At 38.1% G+C, this 19043-nt stretch overlaps 1 protein-coding gene across 3 annotated transcripts in view; it reads right to left on the reverse strand.

The window, feature by feature from the left end:
* Positions 1 to 19043, reverse strand: part of LOC127628764 (contactin-4-like) — a 168002-nt gene that overhangs the window by 80770 nt on the left and 68189 nt on the right. For all 3 annotated transcript variants that reach the window (XM_052105631.1, XM_052105630.1, XM_052105632.1), the window contains one exon: positions 9310 to 9485. In XM_052105631.1, the coding sequence (XP_051961591.1) occupies positions 9310 to 9485 (176 nt within the window). The remainder of the gene's footprint in view (positions 1 to 9309; positions 9486 to 19043) is intronic.

The following is a 19043-nucleotide window of genomic DNA, read 5'->3' on the forward strand; positions in this document are numbered from 1 at the left end:
TATTGTCAGGGTTCTTAAAAAAAATAAAATAACTAAATCATTATTTTAACTTAATACCTGCACTACAGTTTTTCCTCAATTGATTTTACACATTTCTCTTAACTCAGGTCAATGCTCTCTAAACAATTAACACAGCCATCTGAACACTTTGTAATTGTCCTAAACATATTGTGCATTTTTTCTTGATTGTTCTAATTTTCTCGAAACACTATATACAAATTTCTCTAATCTAAAATTCATGCTTTTAAAACAGCTAATACAAATAACAAAATTAAAGTCATACTCTCAAATGCACATGTCAGTTTGTCAAATAACTTAATACTGATATCTGCTGTGTTAATAATCCATACAGCAAAAAAAATACAATTTACAAAATTTTTCACACAATTGTCATGACTTTGCTATCTACAAAAGGGGTAAAATATGAAAATTTAGAGCAAACAAACAATGATGACGAAGAAGAAGAAGATGAAGAAGAACAACAACAACACAAAGAAGAGGTGCAAGGTAGAGTGGGTAAAGGAAGAGAAAATAGGAGGAAGAAGAGATGAGAAAAGGGGAAGGTTTTCTCAACTCTTTCAGGGGTGAGCAGGTGGAAGAGTAAAGAAGACACAGAAGAGGCTCAAATGATCTGATAGTTCCTCTAATTTATCATATTATGAATCACAGTCTCTCTGAGACACACAAAGTGCTCAGCCTAATGTGAGCAGGGGCCGGTTGCATAAAACTGTTTTTGACTAGTCTTACTAGTTAGTCGTCTAAAATGTTGGTCTTAATTTTTTCAGTCAGTTGCATAAAAACTTAGATCAGTCTAATTAAAGACCAAAATGTAAGACAGCACAGCTCAGGCTAACTTTTGTTTACATTCCATTTTGCCATTGAAAATAACTGTCAGCTGAGCCAGTGGGGGCTGAAAGGGGCTTGAGTTGAGACTTGGTTGAAGACTTTGACTTCAAAAATGGAAACAATATGTTGTGTTTTTAATTATTTGGGTTAAATCACTAAATGCGTTCATTAAAATATATTTTGAAGCATTGTAGTCCTCTAATAAGCAGATATTCTCAGCGAATAAGAAATTTATTGAGCGGCCACTGTCGGCCATTTTTTTTAAGCTGTTCAGTGTCTTATTTTTCCCACAATGCAATGCAAATTAGACTGTCTTACTAAAGACAACTGTGAGCTTGTTTTATGCAACAGGCTTTCTATGGCGTCTTTAGCTAGTCAAACTAATTGTTAGATGCAGTCTTAAATTAATGGCTATGTTTATGCATCCGGCCCCAGATCTACAGTGACTTCAATCTCAACAAAAAAGAAGAGGGAGAAATGCCATTCCTCTGCATGCTAGTCAATCAATGTCCACAATTACTGTACCATTTGTGCTTATAGTGCTGCCTTAGGTCCATACAATTTAGCAAGAGTGCTATTTTTTTGTTTGTTTGTTGTTTTTTGTGTTTGTTTTTTAGTTGTTGTTGTTTTTTACAGTAAACTTCATCATCCATCCAGAGGAAGATCAGGAACAACTAGAAATTTAGAGAAATTTTATGAAACCAGATTTATTGTGGATTTTATGATAAATGTGTATCTATAGCTGAAAATGTTATGAATTCAATAGAGAGCACATCTATATATTTGATGTTAGTATTTAGTTTTGATAAATGTATTATCAGGAAAGACTATGTTGCTTCATTATGCAGTGAAATTGAATTGTTCTGCAAATTCGAGTGCCTGTTTCATCGACTGTGTGAATTGTTTAGAGAGCACTGTTTATAGTTTGGAGAAATTTATAAAATCAACTGAGAAAAACTGTAATATGCTACATGCACCAACATTTTGCACTTCAAACTCATCTCAACATATATTCAATATTCGGAAGCTGGACATCACTATAAAAGGAATAACCTTGCTATTAGAAAGCATACAAGAAGGGATGTTGTGATAATGCTGCTTGAGTATTTTAATCATACATGGAAATCCCACATGAACACTCCAAGCACTTTAGTTTTTTTTTCATGTCATGTCTTCATTTCAAGTGCCTACTTAAAAATGGAAGGGAGTGTGTGCAGTTTCGGCTCACCTGCAGCTCTTTCCCTGGGTGATGTCGGCGTAAATGATTAATCATGTATCAATGTATTAAAAAACAGCATCATAATGCCATTAATCAAAATGCATTATTGATACTCGTGATAGATTACAGCCACGCAAGGAAACAGGAAGAACTTGCTTGCGCATTTTAAGTAAACCAACATTTGCATTATTGACATATATTACCAGTATACAGCACTCGTGTCGAGTGATGTCTGCAAACAGAGCCTGTTTTTAAACATGTTTTGTAAATGTTCCCAGAAAGGAGAAATGCAGCAGGCTTCTCTATCAGCATTCCGTATTCTCCACTTGCCATTTTCAACTACACACAACGCTTGCTGAACAGTGATGTTATCAAGTTGACCCACGTGAAACACAGGCAGAATGTATCCAGCTACAGATCCATACAGGTGCAGTAGCGGAGGATGTCACTGTTTGATGCTTTGTTTTCTTGACTAAAACTTGTGCTCCAGATGCATCATTAAACGTGAGGTGAACCGACTGTGGTGCCAATGCTTCACGAATCATGGGTGGGGAACTGTACGGTTTGGGTTTTTACAGAGAACCCTTACAACCCTAATATATATATATATATATATATATATATATATATATATATATATACAGTATATATACTGTTATATATATACTACTGTTGGATCTATTGCGTGTATAAGCGGCTTTCTCCTTCTCTGCACACCAGTGCAGCCTTTGCCCCTGGGCGCATCGACAGCACTTCTGAAAGAGTATATTTTCTCACAAAATAGTATAATTTCTCTAAAAGAGCACACACATCAGCCGTTGAACATGCATGTCTTTTTAAAGATGACCTTCAGCCTCTGTGTAGTTCCTGGATGTGGTTGATATCTCTCCGCTCCTGACGATCATATACACTGCCTCTTGTGTTTGTGCCACAATCTCACCGAGGCGGAGTTTGTGGATGGTTCTTGTTCTCACTGCAAGAACTTAACCATGGCAACGTTGCGGTCATGGCTTTCCTTCCTGAAAAGGAACACCACACCAGCCGCCACACCAATCCCCCCCACCCCCCAGATGCATCATTAAACGTGAACCCTTACAACCCTAATATATATATATATATATATATATATATATATATATATATATATATATATATATATATATATATACATAATATATATATATATATATATATACACATTACTGTTCAAAAGTTTGGGGTCACTTGCCTGAAAAGGCGTGTGGCATACAGCTGGCCCCGGGGGCTTCGCAAGTACGCATTTCCCCCAGTGAGCCTACTTTCACGGGTGCTGTGCAAGGTCAGGGAGTACGAGGAACAAGTCACTCTAGTGGCCTATTTGGGGCCACACTCCCTGGCGAAATTCCATCAAGAGGGTTTGGAACCTGCAAGAATTCTCTGTCAGCGACACTTGCCTGAAGTTTGGTCCGGCAGACGCCCATGTCATCTTAAAATCTCGACCGGGCTACGTTCCCAAGGTTCCTACGACCAGGTAGTGATCCTGCAAGCGCTTCCCAGGGGAGGAGGCAGACCCAGCCTTTTCGTTGCTGTGTCCGGTGCATGCTTTGCGTACCTATGTGGACCTTATGCAGAGCTTTAGATGTTCTGAGCAGCTCTTTGTTTGCTTTGGTGGACAGCGTAAAGGGAACACTGTCTCCAAACAGAGGCTAGTCGATGCCATCGCTTTGGCCTATCAGACCCAGGCCATGCCCGCCCCCTTGCGGTTCGAGCATACTCGACAAGAAGTGTGGCATCCTCATGGGCACTGGCCAACAGCACCTCCCTAGCAGATATCTGCAGAGCGGCGGGCTGGGCAACACCCAATGCATTTACGAGATTCTACAATCTTTATTCGTTTATATATTTATATTTCCCATCGAGCGCTCATCTAATGTCTTCCTCTGAAGCGAGTATTCTATCAACCAGAATCAAAACTTCAGGATCAGAATCTAAAATCCTGACGACAATCCAAGCAGGCTGTTTAAACATTCAGGAGATTGCTGCTGCTCAGGCTGGATATGCACGAGTGCGCGAGTGAAACCACAGTCTTTCTAGCAAGTCAGTCCACTGTCGGACATGGTTGGAATGCTCTTGGGAGGCTATTTCCAGTCATGAAAGTGCAGCTCCTACTTGAATGGAGAAAGACCAAAATCTCCAAAACTGTTGGTCAAGATAATGATAAAAAACCTATTTAAAATCAGCAATAAAATCTGACAACACTGGTATAATAAATGGTGCTTCTTTACCTAAGATTCAGCAAAAAAAAATAATGGTTTTAGGCTAATGCGCGTTCATGAGTTGACTGACAAGCGATGCCTGTATCTAAAAGGTGGTTGGATCTTTAACCTGAAAGACTGTACTTCCTAGCTACATCCATTGACCTTTGGCTGCAGTTGGGCATTCTAATTTTCCCCATTCATAGAAGTGTCCTGTCTCTGCTAAATAGTTTCTGGTGCAACTTCAAGGTAAAAGCACTTCACATGTGCTATAAATGTAAGCGCAGCGTAGTTCTAGCGAGAAGACTAGCAGCTGTACATCATTGCACCATTAGCTGGGTAATTCTCAGCCAATCACATGTAAGCCGTTGCTTTATAAGCTTGCTCACAATCGCATTGCTGTTTCAGTGTGCTAACGCAGCAACCTCCACCAACCCACCACCACCAGTTGAGTCCCGTCCTGCACAGGGGTAGGCTCCTCACCCAGGCCTCCTATCTCCGGCAGGATATGACGGTTCCGAGTACAACTTCTTCAGACCGCCAGACGGGGCCTACGCCAAAGACAGACATTACTTTTCTTTTTTATATTAATCAAATAAATATCATCTTAAATCTCACTCAAGTCTTCCTGATAGAAGTGAATGTCTTACTCACTATACACTGTATACACAATTGATTTGAATCTCTATTTTTGAGAAAATGCCATTGCTAACATGGACATGCCATCTATGGTTGCTGGACTACTGTGTGTACTGTCATTTCGTTGTTCTTAATATAATAACAATTTCTTTATGTGCAAATAAATTACTACAATTTGATGACTAAACAGAAATCAGAAAAACTGCTATCTTCCATTTAAAATGCAATATTATTTTTTTTTATTATTTTTTACAACGTTAAAGTTTTGTGTGAAATTAAGTAAATATAGTGCTAAATAAGTTTAAAATTTTTTTTTTGGGCAATTTTATGTTTATGTTATTTACTATATTAAAGTGTGTTATAAGTCTGCATTGTATTGGCCTATCGGCCACACTGCTCTCTGGATATCTGCATCAGCCATTAAAAAAAACATCGGACAACCACTAGTCAAGACCTGGCCTGTGAGTAAATAAACCTGCTCTGCACTTTCCAGTTGGGCGTGGCATGCAGAAAACTGGTTCATGCTGGGGGTTTCAGTTGTAATGGGCTTTTTTATTCTGCTTTTGCAGTGTTTGGTTTCCCATAACTAGGTCAGGGCCATTGAGGGTGCCAATGTCCCTATGGCCTTACTCACAAAGACCTGCCTATTAATATTTTGTATCTCCCAACTTTTCAGATATTTCTTAAACACGTGTGATGCCATATCCACATGTGTGTACATTGTATTTTGGCTTTGCTATATGTAACACATAATTTTTATTTATTTAAACTGACTGAATACTGTTTACAACATTCTTTTAAACATCTGGCTCACTGTGTCACAGGTGTACGATTTATACACCTGTATCTGCAGGCATTTGTTAAACAAGCTCATGTAATGTGGAAACAAACAAATTTATCGATATTACTTAATAAAGTGAATGTTTATCACTTTGTATATCTCCCTGAGTGTCGACATGTTTGTGTGACATCATGCAACTGCATCTCGGCGAAATCAGAGTTCAGAATTTCTGCACGAGCCTACAAGTTGTATTTCTGACTTTAAGATGCATTCCATTGCACTTTTCCTAGTAGGAAGTTGGAAAATCTTACTTTTCCAAACTGGAACGTGGAACAGAATGCTCCAGCAGCCTAATTTACACTTAGAAAACTCCTGATGTTGCTATAACAATGCAAAAAGCACTTACCAATTTACTTGAAGTGAAAATCAGTCCTCCTTTCTGGATTAATTAATTAAGCAATCACACAGTCATGCAGAACATCACCTGTTTTTAAATCCAGTTAGACAGGATATACGTATATATAGAGTCGAATTTCAGCACTTATATTTTATTACTACGTGATTAAAAATGTTTTATCTATCACAGCTCTAATTAAATATAATGAAATAAATTTCTATAGCTGGCATTTAAAATTTGTATTATTAATATAGGTGTTTCTGGAAATTTCCCATGTTGTATTAAATGTCTAAATAAAAACTACACTAACAGCAGTTTTCACATTTTTCGATTTCATTCCATTTAAATTTCCCTTCCTTACATTATTTTCTGCAACCCGTTTGCTACCTTAATTCAAATTCAGAGGCACATCCCGACAGGGTAACACTTTAGAATACTGTTCCTTCGTTAACAGGTAACTATGCAGGAATTAATGCAGGACTAATGAGTAGTACTACACTAACACTACAGTCACTACTATTAACTAATATGGAAACACGACTACCTAATCAGTTAGAAATTACAAACTGATGACTGTGGTAGTTTACTATAAGCTAATCAATAATGTTTTTGCCTCTTTGAGAACTAATAACTAACTCTGGCTAAAACAGCCAAATTGTATTTCACTTTAGAATACGGTTCCAAATGGTCAATAACTCCTTTAGAAGGATGTAGTAACATTTCAGTCACTACTAGGGGGTTACCATAATTTTCAAAGTAGTTATTAATAGAAACCTATAACCCCAAAACACAGAAACAGTGTACTAATTTGTAATGGTTAAGAGAGATATCCAAGAGAACCATATATTTCTGTGAGGTAAGTTAGCTAATGATATTCTAACAGGCAATGTAGTAAATTAGAGGGGTTATATCTTTAAGCTCATTCCTCCACTACACAGTGTGGTCTTATTTTTGTCACTAAATAAAATATAATTATTTACATTTAATCATTCCAGTGCTGGAATTGGTGACATTACCAATTCCAGCTAGAGTAAAGACTAATAGTGAACTATTGCATTAAATTACTTACTAATTAGTTAATCACAGTTTCTTGTAAGTTACTGTTTTTCTCAGTCACTTTGGTACATTTCTCAAATCATCCTTAACATTTGCAAACCAGTAAGTGCAAAAGCCTGTCACTTGCTCAACATCCTTAGTTCATTTCTCAAAAGTAAATATTTATGTCAATGAACATATCATTGCTATCAGAATGACAAGTGGCTTTGTTCATGAACAAGATAGTCAAATTGCTTAGCATGCAGTCAATATAACAGTGTACTCTGTCAGTATCTCCTGATGAAACTAGGGCTACGGTTTTGATGACAATGATTGAAAATGCACAAGGCTACACCTTTGCTGTATGGCATATATCAATTTCAACAGTAGAAAGTTACACATTACTGTATGTGGGATATTGATTGCAAGAGATTGGACAGGATTCAAATTTATGCATTTACTGTTGGTCTGTCAACAACTGTAATTTGTTGACAGACCAACAGTACATGCATACATGTGAAATTACAGTACAATGCCATTGCAATACAGAAAAGAAAAATGTGATGCATTCATGAGATGCACCTCTGAGCTATTTTAGAGAACTGGTTGATCATTGATCATCTAACGCTTCACACATGCCCCTTCATTAGTGAAAGTTAAGATTCTCATGAAAGCAATTCATCAATTCAGGACACATTTATAAAAAAAAGTCTAATATAAATGTATAGAAAATATGCTTGACAGATTATGACAACTGGTTCAACCATTTTGCATTTAATGACTGATGCATTGAACTAATGTCTACAGTTTTGGGGGTGTAAGACTATTCAACAGAGAACCAGTGTAATATATTTTGATCAACATGACATAAGCAATTGATAATGTAAGAAACAGCAGATAATTGTACATAATCAATTGCATGAATGTAACAAAGAATTGGCAATTTGTTCAAAAGAATGAGAAATTGCTTTTATGATGTACGCAAGTGACTAGATGAAGTGGAGTTTGAACAAGTAGTATTGAGAATTTCAATTGTGATCTGAGAAATGTAAGTAACTGAGAAAAACTGTAATAGTAGTAACTAAAATGTTAATGTTGTACAACTCATTTGTTCCTGTGTAATTACCTGTAGTGTTCCCCTGACAGTAGCTGACAAACAATGATGTTTATCTTTCCACAATAGATCCACCAGAAATCACTACATTATCTTGTAAAAGTTGCCAAGATGCTATGATTCCATCAGCCTATATCCAAAACTTAGGCCTACTGCTTGGTTAGTTAAAACTAACCACAATAAAAAAAATAAAAAAAACACAATTCAAAGACTGAATGCTACAAAATGTCAATATAAGGGCAGGCTAGATTATGTATATACATTTTACATGTTAAAATAATTGATCTTGTCTCAACTTTGTTTCTGCATCCCGACCATCCTGACATAGCAACATTGGCTCAGCCACTGGGATGAGTTTGTTTAGAACTATCTGTTTTTCAGCCAATGGAAGATGGGAAGAGTTGTCTGGAAATCTGTTTGAAAACAGTCATTATTTTTGTTATTACATTTGGTGCTGCTAGCATCTTCTCCTTCAGGTAAGGATCAGATTATTTCAGCAAAAACTAGTTTTAAACAGCTAGTAGGCAAACATGATATACAGAAAGCCCTCCTACATTTCTGAATGTAAGGGCATATAAAAGTCTGTTTATAAGCTGTTGATAATACAACTTAGTGCAGAAACTGTCATTATCTGACAAAAGCCAGTGACTCTCATAATAAACTCTTGCAGTATTAATCTTGAAATGTAATTTCTAATAAATTAATCTGGACCTCTATTCACATAAAATCAAAAGTACATGCATCATAATTCTAGAAATTCTAACATTCAATTTATGGTTCATTTTAGTCATCATTGTTGAGTGATCTGCAATATGGATAATCTGCTCTCTGCAGTGCTGTTCACAACAGTAACTCTGATTAAATTCAGAGCTCATATGTACCACATACATTATTAGGTATAGTATGTCTGCTGTGTGCAACTGTGTAACTAAAACCCACAAAAGCCACTTCAAATGGTGGAGAAAAGATGACTATCCAAGGACCATAGACCCTCCAGTTCTGAAGAGATTCACGGAAAGAGAATGGACAAAAATAGTGACTCACAAGCAAAGTGGAGACTAGCCTCTCTGCTGAGAATGGTCCCAAAAGAGTTGGAGGCCAGACATTGGTAAATACCAGCATCTTCTTCTTTTTTAAGCTGACTGATTTGCAGGTTTCCACCTGAGATGCTGTATCGAGAGCCAGGTTGATGGGAAATAAAGCTGTCATTCATTTTCCACCTATAAAACAAAGGGGGAAGAACGATTGAGAGTGAATGGAAAGCTTGGAGTACCAGAAAATCCTTTGTCTGTTTTTATTATGAACTGACTATTTGCAAAGGGTATAAATGGTACTAGCCACTCACTGTGGCTCTTTACACCTAAATATTCTGGTGGAACCTGAAAAAACTATGAAAACATTTTTGGATATCAGACAAGTGGCCTGGAAGGTAAAGCATGTGCACAGGCCACCCTAATTCAGCTTGTGACATTTTCCAACCCATTTTCCAATTTTCCTTCTTCCATCATTCCCTTTCTCAACATTAAATGTCTTTATTAACGAAAAAAACAAAAATTGCAAACACTATATTACTATGATCCCACTGTATATGTACTAGGTTATCAATCAATCAATCAATCCATCCATCCAAGCACACACACACATATACACTATTCATTTTTAACCAACAGTTTGTTCCGTTCCTCGAATCTGATTGGACAAGAGACGTTCCAAGGGTGCTGATGTCTCAAAACATGCTTCACTGTTAGAATCATTCCGCTTGTGTTCGGGTTCATTGGTGTTCTAAACTAAAGTGTAAGAGCAGTGCAGATGTGTAAACGAGCTTGCTGTGTCGTTTTATTTTTCCCTGTGACATCAAAGGGTTTAGCCAGCAGGTGGAGACAAAAGACAATTTTTATGTGTTACGAGCCAGTTAAGCTAAGTAGTGTTTTGAGTCAGCCATGGGAGTAAAGTAACAAATTACAAATACTCATGTTACTGTAATTAAGTAGTTTTTCACAGGAATTGTATTTGTTTTAAGAAGTTTAATAATTTTATACTTTTACTTGAGTACATTTTAAATGCTGTAACTACTTTTAACTTTTATTTTCACACCGTCTGTGTTCGCTACTTCCCTGTCCTGATTTTATTTTTATCTATCAACACGATTGGCTAGGGAGAGTCTCGTGACTCCCGTCAAATAATATCGCACACTTGAATGGCAGCTGCAGATCTAGCGCCAACTGTTATGGATGTGGAGGATGCCTCAAGCACAGTTCAACACCTGAACATCATGGCTGCACCTGAAAGGGCTTTTCGCAGTGAAAAAGGCCCAATTGCTTGACTGTGTCATGTGAGTTTAACTTGCTCAAGCCAGATATCAGCATTAATCCTGCCTCTAATTTGAAGAAACATATCAAGGTAAATTTCATATTTCTGCTTACTAGATTCTGTGTGTTTATAATAGTGTTGTCACGGAACCAAAATTTCAGTAGTCGGTACCAATACCATTGAAATTTCACGGTACTCTATACCATTTTCGGTACCAAAGCAAAAACAGGTTACTAAACAACACTCTTTTATTAACAAAGTTAACAAAACATTAGCAGCAGAACTAAGAACAGAAATATGCCATTGAGCAACACTTTAATTTAAATACATTATTTTTGAATTAAAACAAAACTGTACAATCTATGCTTAAAGTATTTTTGAACACTTATATAAGATTTGCTTCAACTTTTGCAACTTTTACTTTAAGTTTTTACCAAGTACTAAAAAAAAAACAACTAAATAAACAAGCATACAATAGAATGAATAAAAAACTATTTCCAAATTAATGTGCAAAGTGCTCCCGTATTAATAAAGCTGCATATTGCCATTTTTCTTCACGATAAGAAATGCACAGTGACATATATTATGATTAAATAAGTTGCGAACAATCGCGTTCTAATCTAGCTGCATTAAGCTTCCATGCTCGAGGGATGAGCATCCCCGAGGCAGAGTCTCTCTCAACTGGGTGCAGTTTCAATCTCTCCCCCTTAGATCGGGACATTCGCGCAACTCATTGAGGCGCTTACCACACAGAGAAATGCCAGTTTCTGAGTTTAAAGTTATTAACATGACCTGCTTCTGTAATATTTGAACTTTAATTAAGCTACAACACATTAAATATATATATATATATATATATATATATATATATATATATATATATATATATATATATATATATATATAATTCCCTAATACTTTGGGATCTACATAAAATTAAGCTGTGAAAGTTTAGAGTGCATCTGGACTGTGATCTTCCTCTCCTCAGTCAGGCGCGATCTGCAGTGCTGCTCTCGCGCCTCATCATTACAGTTTAATATGATTTAATTTTACGTTAAATGAGATCAAATAACTATTCGACAATTACAATTTTTGTCGTCATTTTTTTTTTTTTACGTTGTCGATAATGTTGTTTAATCGTTTCAGCCCTAATGTAAATGATAATATGCTTTTATACTAACCGGCTTTGGTTGCTTGAATTAATCCGGGTGTCTTGTCTTTCAGGTGCTTTATTAAGTTTGATGTGTTTCCTCCTTTCGTCAGAAAATTGCGAAAGCACCGTTTACAAATAGATTTTTGCTGATCTATGATGTTTCCCAGTTCATCTTCCTCAAATACAAAGAATTTCCAAACCTGGCTTTTTCCACTTTTCTTTTCGACAAGATTCAGTTGAGACTCCACAGCAGCTTTGCTTGTCGTCATCTTTTGCTTGTTGTGAGCATTCAAAAGTTCCCGACTCTGCATGGGTACTGGGTAGACCCGGTACTCGGTACTCCGGTACCTTCAGAAATTCTGGTATAGTAAAAAAAATTTTGTTTCAGTACCGACTTGGTACCGGAGAACTGTATTTTTGACAACACTAGTCTATAATACAGCCTGTAAATTAGCTATCTATCACTGAGCTTATTGGGTTGATGTGAGAGATTAAGGCAATGTTATCAATAGGGATGGGCAATAAAACAATCTTGATGTTTATCTGAAAAAAAAGAGATGTCCTCGATATCGATGATCAATTTTGAGTAATTTTCTAAACTTAGCCTATGTTCTACATCTAGAGCAGGAGTGTTCATTACATCGAACGTGACAGCAAGACAACCACTGGTTGGTTGATATAGATAAAATATAAAAGATTGACTTCTTATTTCCTGATGTCTGTAGCTGCATGCTGTTTGATTGACAGGCGGCTAATGTTTGTGCGCTAATGCTGGTATGCACCTAAATGATCAAATACACTTCATTATTCGGCCAATGTCCGTCTTGGTGAGGCATTAATGTAACGCAGTCGGTTTGGTCTAAAGTGAATGTAAGCAGTGGGCCTAAAAGCGTATTTGTACTAAAATGTCAGACTTGAAGTGTACATCCGAATTGAGCACTGTCTAGTAGGCTGTGTCACTTAAAGGCTATTAATCAAACAACAATAACAAGGAAACCACTCACTACTTTTGGCTGAATAACTTGAGTAGCTTTAAAGTATTACATATTAATGTAATAGAATAAAACAATGATTATTTTTAATAACAATATTTTTTAATAATATGGTTAGTTTTTTAATAATATCTAACCCTGATGTAGAGAGTGTTAATTTGTATAATAAATTACCAGGAAAGTAGAGATGATAAAATAATTTATAATTATGCTTCGCATAAGGTTTTTTTCTAATGTCTGATAGAAAAGTATCAACCTTTGTAGAGCAATCTTTCAGGCAGAACATTCTAGCAGTCACACACTTCTGAAAATTGTGCACCATGCATTAGAATGAGAACGCAACTATTGCTGGGCTTAAACGATACAAGAACAACATCAATGTGGAACATTGTATCTCAAAAGGTGGACAATGTGCCCCCATGTGCTACTTAAAGAAATAGTTCACTCAAAAATTAAAATTCTCTCATTATTTAATTACCATCATGCCATCTCAGATGTGTATGACTTTCTTTCTTCATCAGAACACAAATTAAGATTAATAGAAGAATATTTCAGCTCTGTAGGTCCATACAATACAAGTGAATGGATGCCAACATTTTGATGCTCCAAAAAGCACATAAAGGCAGAACAAAAGTACTCCATATAACATACATGACTTCAGAAGTGATATGGTAGGTGTGGGTGAGAAATTCTTCACCCTGCCCAGTAGATGTCTATATGCATGAAGAATGTGAATCACCAAAAACAAAAGAAGAAGAATGTGAAAGTGGAGATCGACTGAGCAGGGAGGATAATTTATAGTAAAAAATTACTTACATTTTGATCTATTTCTCACCCACACCTATCATATCACTTCTGAAGACATGCATTTAACCACTGGAGTCACATGGAATAGGCTACTTTTATGCTGACTTATGTGATTTTTGCAGTTTCCAAATTTTGGTACCCATTAATTTGCATTGTATAATAATAATAATATGCTTATTTTACTTTCTTCAAATTCAAGGCCGCTTTACAGGATGAGAGTAAACAAACAATCGCAAAAACATATTAAGATTCAGAGAAGCATAGGTCAAAGAGATATATTTTGATATTGATTTTGAAATCATGTATGGAGGTATGATCACAGAGAGACTGAGGGATAGAGTTTCAAAGTGAAGGGGCAAGTGTGCAAAAAAGCCCTACCACCTATTGAGGTCAGCTTGCAATGTGGAATGAATAATAGGCCCAAGATAGATGACCTGAGTGAGCGTAGTGGGGTACAGTGGCATACGAGGTCAGTGATGTATGATGGGGCAAGACCATTTAAATCTTTGAATGTTGTAAGGATAATTTTTTATTTGATACGATAGGAGACAGGTATCCAGTGTAGCCTACAAAGTATGGGAGTGATGTGAGAGGTTTCTTTGAGTAGGTGAGAACCCTAGCTGATGAATTCTGGATGTATTGCAGTTTGTTTATTGTTTTAGTCGGGAGGCCAGAAAAGAGGGCATTACAATAGTCAAGTCTAGAATTAATAAAGCCGTGAACAAGAGTTTCTGCATCTTTGGTGCTAAGAATGGGGCAGAGTCGCGCAATGTTACGTAGATGATAGAAAGCAGTTTTTGTGAAAGAGGAGATGTGAGCGTGGAAAGAGAGTGTGGGGGTCAATGACAATGCCAAGATAACAAACAATAGCGGAGGGCTTGACCAGGACACCATTAATATAAACCGACTGATCAGGGAGACGTGATAAAACACTTGGGAGACCCAACTATCAGTTCGTCAGTTTTATCAGTGTTGAGTTTTCGAAAGTTACTGATCATCCATGAGTTGATTTCTTTAATACATTCAGAGCCGGAACTTGTGGAGGGAACTTAGAGCTGATATGAAGTTGAGTGGCATCAGCATAGCAGTGAAAGTTGAGGCCATGTTGGCGAATAATGTGACCTAGAGGAAGCATGTAGGTGATGAAGAGCAAAGGACCAAGTACAGAACCCTGGGGGAGGCCTTGAGAAACAGGAACAGAATTTTATTTATATCGATGAACTGAGAGAAAAGAAGAACTGATGTACCAAACAATTGCTCTATCACATCTATTGTGAGGGACATGAGGTGCCAAGTTACCCTATTTTTTATAGTTTGTTTTGAACATGTTTTATGTGCAACAGAACGTCTCAGTCGACATTAAGGGAAATTTAGACACTACACATAAACTGATTTAAACTGATGTGTGCTAAATTTTTTAATTGCTGCATCAAGTTTTTATTATAAAGGGGCATAGCTTTCGCAACTCAGTACTCAATAATCACTACTCATGAGTACTTTTAAATTAGCTACTCTTTTACTCTTACTTGAGTAGTTTTAAGGACAGGTACTTGTACTCTACTCAAACTACATTTTTAAGAAGTAACAGCACTTTTACTTGAGTATTATTTTTCAGTACACCTTCCACCCCTGGAGTCAGCACACATCAGTCAGTAAGCAGTTTCTTTGAAGTCATTGGCATTGTCTCTCACTCCACGATCATTTGGATTACTACTACTACACTTCAACTGGGAACAGCTTCAGCATTGAGGTTTATCACAGCTGAGAGACACATCCGACGAGGTAATCACACTTACTCAGGGCTTTACTGATACCAGAGTTTCTGCGTTGTAAGGAGATATAATCAAAATGACGGAGGAGAGAACAGTTTCTATAGTTAATGACTCTTGTGCTTGTGGGGGTTGGGGGGGTTACTCAGACGGCTATTTTTACACAGAGAAAATAGGATGTATTTGACCAAAACTCCCATTACCTTCAGCTAGCTGTCTAACACTACAGTACTGATTGGAGTCGTGACAGACACAGATAATTGCACAAGCTCAATCGCTCACTCACTCTCTCTCTCTCTCTCTTTCAAAAACACTGTTAGAAACAGCCCAAGCCATCGTTACTAGTTCTGAAGTGACATTTCTGATTTAGAAATGGAGGCTTGTATGCATCTTTTGAACTAGCAACTGCAGATTGTGATCCGTGGCATAAGAAAGTAGTTCCATGCACAAATAATATTTTTTGTGACATTCCTTCCTCATATTCTATGTACTTATTCTTGTGGGGCTGATCAGGCAAATCAGTCCAGGACAGGGATGGGTGCAACGAAATGCGGCAGTTTGGGAGAGAGAGAGAGCTGTCCTGATAGGGACTACAATACCCACAATGCATGGGCAGTGGGGGGCGGAAGGGAGAAAAAGGGAAATAAAAAGATGTTCGGATGAGAGACGGAGAGGTGTGACGGGACTTCTTGGATATGATAACAGCTTTAATGATACATGGTGTCAGAAGTGGACCCATATTGTAGGTCAAATCGGACCACACCAGTTAGAACTCCGAAAACTGAGTTTGAAAACTGAAAGAATCGTGCGCGAAAATGGCTGTTGCAGCAGTACAAATAACACACCCGGAGCCGTTCAATTTCTCCAATTCAGCAGATTTTCCAAGGTTGATAAGACGTTTTGAAGGCTTTCGTCTGGCATCCGGCCTGAGTACAAAGCCTGAGGGATATCAAATCAACTGCTTACTCTATGCTATGGAGGACGAAGCAGATGACATCCTCGCACTTCTACTGCTCAGTGAGTCAGATAGAAAGAAATATGACAGTGTTGTAGAAGCATTTCGCCAACATTGTGTCGACAAACATAATGTCATATTCGAACTTGCACACTTTAACCGTCGATGTCAGGAAGATGGAGAAAACACAGAGACTTTTATAACAGCGGTACACAAGCTGGCTGAACACTGCAATTTTGGCACATTGAAAGAAGAACTGATCAGAGATCGAATAGTTGTAGGGATTAGAGATAGGGGACTATCTGAACGTCTGCAACTAGATCCGGATCTTACATTAGCCAAAGCAATACAGAAAGTACGGCAAAACGAAACAGTAAAAAAAAACAGCAAGCAGTGTTTTACATGGGGCAGAATCAACGGCTACAAATAGCTTGAATTTAGATACAATCAGAGGTAAGAGGATGATCAACAAAACATTCCAACATGACAGACAAAGAAAAACAGACAAAAACATTGACAGAAAAGGGAAACCAACACAAAAAGACTGTGGCAGATGTGGGGCAAGGCAGGGACATTCTTGGAAAGACTGTCCAGCAAAAGACGCAGAGTGCCGAAAATGTAGAAAAAAGGGGCATTTTGCAGCTAAATGTCGCACATACAAAATTTACTCTGTCTCACAACAAGAGATTGAATATGCTGAGGAGGAAGACTATGCATTTCTCGGAGAAGGGTTTACAGCTCCTGTTAAAGAATGGACAGAAACTGTTTCAGTGAATGGGGCTCCTGTCAATTTTAAACTGAACACTGGGGCGGCTGTGACTGCTGTACCAGAGACCATTTTCAATGCAAACAAACTTGGTGAGTTAAAGACACCATCAAAAGTACTGTATGGGCCAGGGCACAACATCCTTGATGTAAAAGGGTGTTTTCAGAGCGTGTTGAGTGCAAAAGGAAGCTGCACCCAAGAAGTGTATGCTGTAAATAAGCTCACGAAACCACTCTTGGGATTACCAGCAATAGAGGCACTAAACCTAATTCACCGAATTGAAGCAGTCACAAAACAAGACAATGACTTAATTACTGCTTACCCGTCAGTATTTACAGGTCTAGGGTTGCTACAGAAGCCATATAACATCAAACTGCAGAAGGATGCAACACCATATGCCCTATCATCACCCCGCCGTGTTCCTATACCTCTAAGAGCAAAAGTGAAGGAGGAACTACACAGAATGGAGAGAATGGGAGTCATTTCGAAGGTGAGCTGTCCTACAGAATGGTGTGCAGGGATGGTTGTTGTGCCCAAGCCAAACGGAAAGATCCGTATATGTGGATTTAACAAACCTTAACAAATGAGTTAAATGAGAACACCACATTCTTCCAGCCGTCGATCAATCCTTAGCCATGCTCTCAGACGCCAAATTATTCACAAAACTAGACGCACGATCAGGTTTCTTGCAGATCCCCCTCACCTATGAGTCACGACCACTCACTGCATTTATCACTCCATTTGGGAGATATGTCTTCAATCGTCTTCCATTTGGAATTGTTTCAGCACCCGAACACTTTCAAAGATGAATGTCCCAGCTATTGGAGGATTAGAGCGGAGTGATTTGTCATGCTGGCGATATCCTCGTCTTTGGGTGAGACAAGGAATATCATGATTACCGCCTGCACAGTGTCTTGAAAAAAATTCAGTCAGTGGGACTCACACTAAACGAAAAATGTGAGTTTTCTAAGAGAGAACTGCTTTTTGTGGGCCACAAAATCACAGCCAATGGCCTTGAGCCAGACCCAAGCAAAGTCAGTGCTATCCTCCAAATGCCCGAACCAAAGTGTGTGGCAGATTTACGCAGAGTACTAGGGATGGCCAACTATCTCGCAAAATTTTTACCACAACTGGCTTCATTCACCATGCCACTGAAAGAACTACTCAGACTGAAAAATGAATGGGTATGGGATGAACCACAGACACGTGCCTTTCGCAAACTGAAAGAGCAACTGATTTCACCAAAAGTGTTGGCTGCTTACTCCCCCAAAAGAGAGACAAAAGTTGCAGCAGATGCATCCTCCTATGGGGTAGGGGGTGTATTGACACATAAACAAAATGATGGCACATGGAAACCAGTCACATACATATCCAGGAGTCTAACAGACACAGAGAAGCGCTATGCGCAAATTGAAAAAGAGGCACTGGCTGTGACGTGGGCGTGTAAAAGACTGGTTTTATATTTGCAAGGTCTACACTTCACTATACTCACCGACCACAAGCCTCTTATACCACTGCTGGGGTGCAGAGGACTTGATGAGCTACCACTCAGATTCCGCCTTTGTCTTTTGAGATTCAGTTATGACATCCAACATGTCCCCGGTAAAAATTTAATCACAGCAGACACGCTTTCGCGTGCACCTCTGAGGGGGGATCCCTCACAAGCAAACCCGCAGTTGGAAAAAGATGTACATGTCTTTGTAGATGCTGTTGTGTCTTGTCTCCCAGTGACAGAGGGTCTTAAAAAGGTGATGAAATCTGTAGACAGGTGAAGGAACACTGTCTCTCTGGCTGGCCCGTAAAACATGATGTGAGTAAAGAATTGAGACCTTATTGGCAGGTGAGAGCAGAATTGACATTGCCTGACAATCTGCTGTTAAAAGGAGACAGACTTGTAATTCCAGAGCTTCTACAGAAAGAGATGTTGATGAAAATACACGACGGCCACCAAGGAATAACAAAGTGTTGTGCCAGAGCTCAGCACTCAGTGTGGTGGTCTGGTATATCAACAGACATTCGCCAGATG

Source organism: Xyrauchen texanus, chromosome 35 (genome assembly GCF_025860055.1).
Source record: "Xyrauchen texanus isolate HMW12.3.18 chromosome 35, RBS_HiC_50CHRs, whole genome shotgun sequence".
Lineage (NCBI taxonomy): Eukaryota > Metazoa > Chordata > Actinopteri > Cypriniformes > Catostomidae > Xyrauchen > Xyrauchen texanus.